At 42.9% G+C, this 11,769-nt stretch overlaps 1 protein-coding gene across 1 annotated transcript; it reads left to right on the plus strand.

The window, feature by feature from the left end:
* Positions 1-4,191: 4,191 nt before the first annotated feature.
* LOC104502590 (F-box/LRR-repeat protein 3-like) lies at positions 4,192-9,958 on the plus strand (the record flags this gene model as incomplete). Its single annotated transcript, XM_010152415.1, has 3 exons — positions 4,192-4,548; positions 6,738-6,860; positions 9,787-9,958. Coding segments are annotated over exons 1-3 (652 nt in total), but the record flags the coding sequence as incomplete, so codon positions are not given.
* Between the last annotated feature and the right edge of the window lie 1,811 nt (positions 9,959-11,769).

Genomic DNA, 11,769 nt, shown 5'->3' on the forward strand with positions numbered 1-11,769 from the left:
CAGCCCTTCCCGGACCCGGCCGCTGCGTGCCGCCCGCCCCTGGCCCGGCCGGTAACCACAGCGCTGAGCGTCCGCTTCGCGCCTCCTCCAGCCGGCGGAACTGTGCGGTTATGGTCGAACATGGCCGTGCTGCCAGCGGGATAGCCTGGGTCGTGCCCGGAACGCGGAGTTCAGAAACGCCTTGTTACAGTAGGTTGGGAAATAGACTTGGAAAATCTTAAGGAGGACCCTGATTGCACGCAGCTTTCTGTGCCGGTGGAGTCGGGTATCTTTGTTGTTCCTCCCCCTCGTTCTGTCAAGACCCTCGATTTTAAAGTCAAGTTGCTTATAGCAGCAACCTGGGGGAAGCTGGTCACTGGTAAGTGGGTCGGGAGTGTGCTCGAGGGAGTTAACGGCAAGAGCGATGGCTTATCGCTTCTTACAGCGCTTGAACCACCACTGTTTGAGAAACAGGTTGTACCTGCACAGTATATGCTAGCGTGGAATGCTGCATCAGTATCTTCCCCATTGGAATGTTATCTCCGTTGGCCTTGGATCTAAAATGGTTAGATCATAGAATCATAGAATGGTTTGGGTTGGAAGGGACCTTAAAGACCATCTAGTTCCAACCCCCCTGCCATGGGCAGGGACACCTTCCACTAGACCAGGTTGCTCAAAGCTTCATCCAGCCTGGCCTTGAACACTTCCAGGGATGGGGCATCCACAGCTTCTCTGGGCAACCTGTTCCTGTGCCTCACCACCCTCTCCGGGAAGAACCTCTTCCTGATATCTAAGACCGTTAGACTGTTGGAGAGATAAAACACAGTGAGCCAAACCGCCTAATTGCATTTGCCTGTTCATTCAATTTGCAGCAAGGTTTACTCTCTTAGGTGGCCACATCTTTCTCTTATAAATAACTTTTAGATGATTCTGCAAACTCCTGTAGATAAATAGGCATCCTTTCAATTTTGTATTTGCTTTATCGTTAGACATGCTGAGAGGTTGAAACCAGCTGTGTTTAAAATGCTATTCCAGCATTTCAAATGCTGAAACAAGATCACAAAAATTAGTTGAACAAATTAATCAAAAATTAGATTACATTACAAAAATTAGATTAGATTTTTTTTTTTTTTAGTCTTGAGAGGTTTTTTTTCTCTTCTGAAGAAGTTCCACAGGGAAGTATTTTTGAAAATTTAGGATTACTCTCTCATTTTCAATTACTGGAGCATCCAAGATGTCAGTAACAAAAAAAAAAAGGTGGTTTGGAAGTGGCTTTTCCCATCCCCTACTTCTCAGGCGTGGCACTTGGAACATGTAGCATCTTCCTTTCTAGGAAGAGGGTGACCTGAAGTTCATCGTCAGTATAGCTTAGTGATGGCCGTATTGTCACTTTTCTTCACTGTCTGTCTATAAAAACTTCGGATAGTACTCCAAAATTTCAAGAGTGCATTTTTGATCAGTAATCAGCATATAATAACTCCTTAGAAACTATCAGAGTTAGCTCAGAGGTGTCGATGGCCTAATCCACTTCTGTCAGCCGTGTCTCGGAGGTTATTTTTTCCAGCTGAAAAACTGATACAGTTTTGTCAGTGGCAGCTCACTCCTGGGTCTTTTTGGGGGAGCAAGCGGGGAGTGTCAGATCTCTTGCTTGCGTCTTTGGAAAGATCAGTTCCAGTAAATGTGCAGTGTCTGTGAATCGGCTCTACGGTACAGGCAGAATAGCCCTGTACTGTGATAAGGTAGAAAATCCAGAATTTGACCCCCCGATGCAGTGATAAAAGTAGCCGACGTACCTAGAAAACTTAGGCACGTGTCTTGCCTTCCCAACAAAAGACGGGGCAGGATCTCTGGAGAGGGAGACTTGGAGAGCCAAGTCTAACAGGTTTTTTTTACAGGCTAACAAGCGATGCCTTTGGAAAAACTTGAAGACATCAAATGTGCTACCCCAAATTTGGGATTGGGAAGTGAATAGCCTGCGTGCAGTCATTGTAACCTAATCGTAGTAGTTTGGAATATCTGTTTAACAAAAAGGTTAAAGGAATGTTGCATTGCTGGCTTATTACAAGTAATACTCTTGGATGATGCTTAGCAGTTAAGCACAAGCATGACAGGTTTGCGGTGGATGTGCTAATTAATTTGTGATTAGTTATTAATAATTCTGTTTTCACAGTTGCAAAACCCAGTTCTGTCACCTTTTTGTTAGCTGCAGATGGCTCCAAATCGCTGCTCTGTTTTCCTGCTTTCCCTCTGTACCAGTGAAGTTAGCGGGTCAGGAGCAGAGCTCTCCCTCGGGCGGGTTGTTTCGGCACAGGAGCCACCTTTTGCATCGTCCCGTAGTCATGAGCTGGGAATCACAGTAAATAGTTCTCGGGAAGCAATTAGAGGTGGTGGTTTTGGTTTTGTTTCTGGTTTTTTGGTTGGTTTTTTTTGCTCAGTGGTGTTTTTGTCTTAGGATTGCCCCCAGGTGCTTCGGGGATCAAAAACTGAAGTTGAAAAAATGGAGATAAACTGAGTCGATGGGTCTTCTGTTCGCGTCGGTTTAGGAATAGCTCCAGGCCTTGAGCAGCAGCTCGCTGTCCTCTTATCTAGGGTTAAAGTGTTTTGGAGACAGGCAAGGAGATGCTGGCTTTGAGACAATCATCTGTGGTGTATTGGATGAGAAACAGTATTGTTTTTTACTTGAGCCTCTAGCATTTTATGCTTTGGTTTGTTTTTTTTTTTTTTTAAAAAGACTTTTGAACTTATTTGTGGTACATAGAAGGGAAAGCTACTTCTCCAGATCCCAGATGATCTGGGCGTATGACAATCTTACCTGTGTAATTGTATTTGAACAGTAAACCAGAACGACTTCACGGGGTGGGTATGAAGTCCGTGTTTACCTTCTACAAATCGTGGGGGCTGCGGGGGGTGTTTGAACATACCAAGCCCACCCCGCTCCTGGATTCACTTGGCTTTTTAGGGACTAGAATCCAGCGTATTGTAGTTTAGTGTGAGGTCTCATTCCTAGTCCTTTAAGGCATTATGTGAATCTGACTGAGGTTTTAACCACTGAACCTAGTATTCAATCACTTAATTTTTAAGCTGGCATGTGCAAAAGAACACGCTTTGACCAAAACCCAGTGCTAAATATATTATGTGTGTGGCGGTGGGGTGGTTTTTTCCTCTTTAATAAGGTAACGTAAGGTACAACCTGTGTAGGTGAGACCACTATGGAAGAAGTTCTTCCCGGGGAGGGGGGTGAGGTACTGGAACAGGTTGCCCAGAGAAGCTGTGGATGCCCCATCCCTGGAAGTGTTCAAGGCCAGGCTGGATGAGGCTTTGAGCAACCTGGTCTAGTGGAAGGTGTCCCTGCCCATGGCAGGGGGGTTGGAACTAGATGGGCTTTAAGGTCCCTTCCAACCCAAACCATTCTGTGAAGTATGTGCTGCTGAGAATGAAATACCGTTTTGCCTCAGACTTGCTGAATTTGATATGATTTTGAAGAAAGTTTTCTGGCTTTTTTGTAAATTTTTTTTGTGGTTTGAAACTTCCAGGCTGTTACTGGAAATCTTTTATAGTACCTATTCACTGGTTAGTTGGGAAAACGTGAGCACACAGTGTTCTTGGGGAAATATGTTTTGAAGGATATTGATTTTTAAAATAGGCGCCTATTGAAGGAACCTTTTTTTGAATAAGTGAAAAATATGAATATTCTTCCTGTGTGGGAATAAAAAACTAACAGTCAAGATGCAGTGTCTGCAAAGGTTATTTCTTTTCTGCCTTATGCCTTCCACCGTTTCCAGTGTTGTTTCCAGTAGGTAGGACTGGGGGAGCAGTGTGAATGTCGATGTTCAGAAGAGTATGTTGCCATTAGTAGGAAAGTAGGGTGGTAATCAATGAGACAGTGAAACAAATTAGATTCAAAGTGTTCTCAAACACAAGCAAAAGGATGAGAGTGACTGTCATAAATGGGTTGGCGCTGTTAATGATTAAAGAAGCAAAATTAAGATACCTGTTGAGATGGTAATGTCATTTTTAGACTATAATTAGCTCATAATTACGTTGTGGGTGCTGTTTTCTTCACGTTGGGGGTGGGGAAACCTGCAGAAGTGTGGTGACAGAAAACATGCTTTTTCATCTCCAGTTTTCTATTAATACTCCTCTTTTCAGCTCTGTTACATTTACAGAAACGTATAGATTTTTTTTTTCCCCACTACTTATTTTTTTAATAGAATGAAACGAGGAAGGAAAACGAATGAGGCCAACAGCAGTTCAGAGGCAGCCGAGAAAGGATCCAAGAGACACAAGGCTACCGACGAGAAGACCCTAGCTGTGCAAAGACCTGACTGGGCGAACCTGCTTCAAGACATTATCCTGCAGGTATTCCAGTACTTGCCCCTTCTGGATCGCGCTCACGCGTCGCAGGTCTGCCGGAGCTGGAACCAAGTCTTTCATATGCCCGATCTCTGGAGGTGTTTCGAGTTTGAACTCAATCAACCAGCTACGTCTTACTTGAGGGCTACGCATCCTGAACTAATCAAGCAAATAATAAAGCGGCATTCCAATCACCTGCAGTACGTCAGCTTCAAGGTAGTGTATTTCTAAGGCCTTTTTAAAGGAGTTCTATAAAAATAAAAGCACTTGTTAAACTTATTTTTTTTCAGTTTTTCTGCATTTTATTCAGAATGTTTGAAGGAAATATCTGATGCTTTTGAGGCAGTTCTGGTGGTTCATCTGTATAAATATCAAAGCATGGGAAGTATGATTTAAATAATGTCAGTAACTGAAATACTGGTGGTAAGGGGTAATTGACAGCTGTGATCAAGACATTTTAACATGCTGAACGTTAAATAACCCCACTAAAAGTTAGGAAAGGCTTAGGATGTTATTTTTGTGATTAGGATTGCCAGTTATTTAAAAAGAAGTGTGTCAGCTCTCAGTGTGCCTTGTTCTCAGGCCTAGTATACTGAAGAAATGGGTTCTCTAAATGGGTATGTAGACACAGAGGTTCTCTCCCAATTCTTTTATTTAGTTGGATATATTTTCAGGGCCAAAACTCGGAATAATGGCTCTGAACATCCCTTTTCATTGCCTTAATTCCATTAGGTAGGGATTTTTTTGTTGGTTTGTTTTTGTAGCATGTTAGCTGCTTCTGTGGAACGGTCATGGCTGCATATGCATCACCTGTGCGACAGATTTGGAAGGGAAATGCTTTGCAGCAAGGTGGACGTGATAGCGGTTGGTTTCTGAGATCTGGCAGTTTTAGCATGGGAACCATCAGCCTGTGGGTAGCTGGGACATCTCTGCCTGATCGTGTGCATCAGTACTGCTTGATGCACATGTTAGCTGTTTCTGTGGAACGGTCATGGCTGCATATGCATCACCTGTGCGACAGATTTGGAAGGGAAATGCTTTGCAGCAAGGTGGACGTGATAGCGGTTGGTTTCTGAGATCTGGCAGTTTTAGCATGGGAACCATCAGCCTGTGGGTAGCTGGGACATCTCTGCCTGATCGTGTGCATCAGTACTGCTTGATGCAGCATCAGATGTAAACTGGTTGTCCCAAGGTTTGCAGGGGTTTTATCAGTGTCCGAATAAAGAAAACCTGTAGCAGTATTGGGATTGCTTTGCGGTGTGATACCCAGTCTGCGTTGCTTCTCACCGAATGTTTTGGAAGGATTTCAGATACCCTTCACTGATAGGGTGGTATCTGTGTCATTTCTTGCACCCGTCTCTCCGGTTGTCCTTGCAGAATGAACGCTGGGTGACAGGAAATAGTAAATAGCAAGGATAATCGCAAGGAAGTGGATGCAACACTGACTGTTCCTCTTGTCAAGGCTGAAAACTTGGGATTTTTTCTTGTAGGCAAAGAAAGATTGTTGAAAATGGAGGGTTTTTTCAGCTTGTGTTCGAGCAGAAAATGAACATTCGTCGGACTTAGATCGGTTGCTGACAAGGTAGCACGGCTTATGGTAGACTTCAAACTGATCTTGTGATCAAGCTTTTTACTGTTCTGTAGGTTTGCAGAGCTGTCTGGCCTCCTGTGTGTAAGAGGTTATTCGGAAAGCACATCTGGGCGTTGGGGGAAATCCACTGGAGGCACTTTTAAACTGTGTAATGAGCTGACTAACAACAATGCTTTATTCCTGCCGCCCCACCCCCTCGAGTATCCATTGCCTATCTGGTGTGGTGTTGGTGATGAAGGCCCAGTCATACCAGTTCGTACGATAACGGATTAATTCTCCAGCAGCTCTATGTGATGAGCTGAGTCACCGTAAAAGGAATCGGATTTTTCACACGCTACGGAGTTTATAGAATTCCCACATTTTGATAAGAAAATGAAGAGGAAGCGGGGTTAGGCTCGGGACCCAAATGAACCTCCACTTGCTTATTATTTGATGTGGGTGAAATATATTGGGATAAAGTGTTCGGCTGCCCTCTCACCATGCTAAATTTTACCAAAGAGTTTAGGATATTGGTACCTTTATAGCAAATTATTTTGGACTTTCGGTATGTACTTTTTTTGGGTGGTTTGGTGTGTTTTGTTTTTGCTTTATGGTTTGGTGGTTTTTTTGTTGTTTTTTTGGGGGGGTGTTTTTTAAATGACACTGATGGATTCCCAGTGAAATGTTTCGAGGGTTGCTGTGACGTCACATTTCAGAAGATAAAGTGAGGGGATGGGGAAAAGAAAGTAAAAATACATGTTGTCTGCTCTGCTTTTTCGTAAGGAGTGTGTTTGATGCAGTGTTTTCTGAACCAGTAAATCTGTTTTGTTTGAAGGTGGACAGTAGCAAGGAATCTGCAGAAGCAGCTTGTGATATTTTATCGCAGCTCGTGAACTGCTCTCTGAAAACACTTGGGCTAATTTCAACTGCCCGGCCAAGCTTCATGGATTTACCAAAGGTATTTTAATGTGTAGGTTTTTCTGTAGCGAAGTATTGCAGTAGCTCATGCAGTATTTTTAGAACTTTATGACAAGTTTTAGTGTAAGAATATGAATCTTTGGTAGAGAAAACTTTACTGCTGGGCCTTATTAAAGGGAGGAACTGAGATTATGTGCTCAGGTGAGTAACTGTAGTTTTGCTCATTCTCTGCATCACGTGAGAACTTTAGTCCTGACCTTGTTCTTCCAAGTGCTCCTGTCTACTGACCTCAGTGTAATCCCAAGCAACACGATGCAAGTCAGGAGGCTTAGACAGTTCCTGTCGGTGTACTTGCACTGTGCGATGCAGGGGGGGTGTTTCTGAGACGAGGATAACCAGAGGAGTTGGTAGAGTTTCATCCATGTGGGCTTGCTGTAGGGACCGTGTGATCAAAGAGCTCTCTTCAGAGAGAAAGATCACTGTGATTTTCAGTACTTCATGTCACACAGTCGGGTGTCAGATTCTTAAGCAGTGCACTGTATTTCTGGAATTTTCTGTCAGATTTTTACCTTGCGTGTTTGCAAATAATTAGGTTTTTGTTAGAGGGCGTCTAATCTAGAAGAGAACAAATCTCTTGTGTGTCCTTCTAAACAAGAATTGAAGTGTACTGTTGCTGAGGAGGAGTGGTTGGGGTAACCTGGGCTGCTCTAGGGCAGTGACATCGCTGATATCTCGCAGCCTCAGCTCTTGGATCCTGTCCCTGTGTATGTGAAGGGCCTGACACAGGTAGACTGTTAGCTGGATCTCGGTGATGTCATTGCTGATGATGGCGACAAGGACAAGGAAGAACTAGGGACAGCCTCAGGAAAGGAAGTAGGCTGTCGGGTTTAAGCAAGGTTAGCTACAGAAGGATTATCAATTATTATCCCTGGCAGTGATCACAGACACGTCATGTAGTTCCTCTCGAATATGTATTTTTAATTCTTAATTTTCAAAGAGGCTTTCCAGATCTTTAACTCGTTTTTGTATGGGTGTTTTTCCTCTTTTGATGGGACTGTAAGAAAACCTGAATGTAGCGAGAACAGTCCACAGCCTCAGCGTGTTAAAAACTTTGTCCTTTCAGCTCTTGCGTATTGTTTTATTCCTTAATCTGAATGCTGGTTTAGCTCTCTTACTTTGTTTTCACTGGAGGGATATGTTAATGGTCCTATTCAGCTTGCTGAATAGTTACTTGTAGTCATTCATGCTATGACTTTATTCAGCTTCAAGGTTTCTAAAATACAGGCTTCCTTTATTTGTTCCTAATAGGTTCACATGTGGCCTTTAAAAAAAAAAAAATACTCAATGAGCCAAAATCAACTCTAGGCATAATTTGCCTTTTGATGTTTACCACTGCAATAATATTGTCACCGGCACATGGGATCACCAGTGATTTAAATTTTGCTTAGACCACTAATGAAACTGAAGAGTTGAATTGGACCGTGAGTAAGTTCTTGTAGGAAGCCATTAGATACTATAGATACTATAGGCTACATATGCTGCAGTACTGAAAAGACATTAAATCCTCAGCTTTTCCATTTTGGGATACTGCCTGTCTTCTGTGAGCTTGTCAGACTGTGGTTTGAAGTTACCTGTCTTTGTAAACATCGTTCGCTGTCTTTGCCTTTAACAGTCATCTCGGGGAAGGGAGTCACATTCTAAACACAGAGAGTAAAAACACAGCACTAACACTTAGCAATACAGAGTGGAAATATTATTAAAGCACCTTTTTTTCTGTACGTAACATATCAGGGTGTTGTCAGTGTAGGTGGGAGTGGTCCCCGAGGCCAAAATGCCTAATGCTTCTCACTTAAACTTTCTGTTCCCATTTGCATCAACTGATTTTGACAGTTAATATTTTGACGTTAACATGAATTCCTGCTCTAAATCCATCTCTGAGTTTTGGCAAAAACTACAAACGTACCACATTAGAATGAATAAATACTCTTGTCAGTATTTATATCTATTATCTCTTATTAAATCTTACATCTATTTATCTCTTATAACTGTATTCCGTATTCTACACGTGCATGTGGCTCAGAGTGAAACGGTATTGAAATCGAAGTAGCAGGTAATTTTATGGGATACTTAATGTAGTGCATGGAGGAAGTACTTTTTTTTTTTTTTAAGTCTTCCATTCAGTCAGTCATGTAAGAAATCATGAAGATAAACTACTTATTTTCTTCCTTCATATCACCAATGATTTTTACGAGCACTGCTATATCTGCTCCTTAGTCTGTGCTTCTCAAGTGAAGGTGTCCTGGGCTCTGCCTTAACTTTAAAAGCTTCAGTGGTTACATAAAAATGCTGAGGAGCAACCTTGAGCACTGGAGCCACATTCTCTATGCTGCTTAATTGATAATTAATTGATCACCAGGCTCTGTTTGGACCGCTTCAGGTAGCTTTCCATGACAAATCCATTCAGACCCTGAACACTCTGTGGACAGTAGGCAGGCACATCATAGCAGTACAGGGTTGTCACTCTTGACTGCGTTTGCATCTCACCAACGCAGCACAACTCGCATGTGGGAATCCCTGCTCTAGAACATGCTTCTTTTGGAGCAAAACTTGCAAATTCTCCTCAAAATTAGAGCTTCTAGGCTTTCTCTTTGCTCGTGGTCTTCCTTTAGATTTAATAGTTGTGTAGCGAATCGTCCTGGGTCAGGCTCTTGGTTGATGTTTAACGTTAGATGTTTGGATTTGCCAATTACATAGACTGATAGCAAATATTATTGTACTTTGTCTATTCAAAAATATGTCAATTTCAATACTAATTTTTAATTACTCAACATCAAAAGGATGCTTTTCAGCTAGTAGTGTCAGTAAGTAAAAAGAAAACTAGGACTGCTCTGTACACTGTAAAACCATTGGGATTTTTCTTTCAGGTACTACTGTTTCATTTAAACTTTTTTTTTTTCCCCCTCCAGTCTCACTTTATTTCTGCACTGACAGTGGTGTTTGTAAACTCCAAATCCCTGTCCTCGCTTAAGATTGACGACACACCGGTAGATGATCCCTCGCTCAAAGTGCTAGTGGCTAACAACAGCGACACCCTCAAACTGTTGAAAATGAGCAGTTGTCCTCATGTTTCTCCAGCTGGTAAGCCGCTCTGGTTTGGGTTGGCTTTGGTTTTTAAATGTATGCATTAAATTCTGTCTGAAACGAGCGAACCTCTGAAAAAGTGGGGGTGGCGTGGATGAGGATGAATGCGATACCTACAGCAACTGTCCCTGAGTGAAACACTGATTCAACTGGTTGTCCATCCACCTTTTGCCGGAGAGTAAGTGCTGACAGCATCAACACAGGGGAGATGAGACTGAGCTGTGCAGAACTTCTGCCATCACCAAATGTACTTCATTAACGCTCCGAGCGTGTTTGCAGCAAGCGTGACACCAGCTCCTGTCAGAATGAAAGCGCTCGGATTGTTGAAGTTCATAGAATTAGCATTTGTGGAAGATTTAATGCAGTGCACGGCAGGTTAAGCTGACAGGCTGTGAATCAGTCTTAAACAGAGTTTTTCACTGGGAAGTGGAAGAGGAATTATAAATGAGATGCTGGCAGTGTAGTTAAATTCCTCTGCTGAGGATGAGTAGAAACTAGCATAGCCACCACAGCTTTCTTCATATAAACATACTGCAAAGGCAAGTATTAGGTGTGTTATGGGTAAAATTCACCAGCGGGACTTCTAGTATGTTGGGAAAATGACCCCGTAGCAGAGGGCCTGTTGCTGTAGTGCTAACAAACAACACAAACGGTACCTCTTGCAGGTGTAGCTCTCCAACAAAACCTTGCATGTGGTTTTGTATAAAGAAGTCCTGAAAATAGAGGTTTGTTCTGCAGCAGATTTGCCCAGCACAGTGTTCACCGGTGTGTTAACTGGAGTGTTACTCCCTTCAAAGCTTTGTAACTGTAGATGGGGGGTTGTTTAAATTAGCTCGAGTGACTGTGGGTTTTTCTCACTTAATGTTTCGTTTGAGAGCCCTTGTGTCTGAGACACACCGGAGCCATACACAATGGGTCTGTGGAGAGGAAGAGGCTCCAGCAGTAATTTGTAGCTAGGGAATTGGATCCAAGAGCAACCCCTCGGCTCTAGCAGACTTTGCTGGCTTGTGGCTAATCCTTCCTAGAAGGTTTTATGGAAAGTTGTACATTTGATAACTCGGGAGAGGGCGTGGGAACAACGAAGTACGAAACACTGTGAAGGAACTGTGGGTGGGAAATTGAATTCCTGTTTAAGGAACAAGGAGCACAACTACTATTGCCCTTCGCTGAGTGGAGGCGAACAGAATGGGATCAGATGCGTTCGTGGCAAAACCAGAGGGTGCTTCGCAAAGGGCAGGAGAATTTGGTAGCTTAATTCGGGTCTGGGTGTGCCTCGAGATGGAGAAAACAGTGGAATAGAAGAAAGGAGCTGCTGTATGTGGATAGTTGTCTTCAGAGCAGGCAGGCTGCAAAAATGAGACTTTTGAAGGAAAATGAGAAACTTGGAGCACCGAGACTTAACTGGATTTTTTTTCCCTAATGGGAATATTATAATTAGGCTGCTAAAAATATGGAAAAAACTTTAATTGAACTGATTACTTAGAGATGCACTTAAAACTGTGTAACATGCCTTCAGAGTGCAGCTCAGGGGATGGGGGGAACGTTCAGTACTAGCCTAGTTCTTAGGGCTTTTGTTACTGAAGGACAGAGAAGAGTAACACGAGTAGTACAAGAGAGACTCCACTACTGTGGGAATAAAGGAAAAAGATGGATATCAAACTGTGAATTGCTTCCAAAAGATGCTCTGAATAACCCCTAAATTGCTGTGAAAGATAGAGGCATGTTGGAGTTTGGGCTGGAGAAACCAAGGCAGTGGTGAGTTTGTGATCTTTATCAACAGCTCTGAAATCTCTTCTGCTTGCTGTTTC

Source organism: Eurypyga helias, unplaced genomic scaffold (genome assembly GCF_000690775.1).
Source record: "Eurypyga helias isolate BGI_N326 unplaced genomic scaffold, ASM69077v1 scaffold25275, whole genome shotgun sequence".
In the NCBI taxonomy this organism is placed as follows: domain Eukaryota; kingdom Metazoa; phylum Chordata; class Aves; order Eurypygiformes; family Eurypygidae; genus Eurypyga; species Eurypyga helias.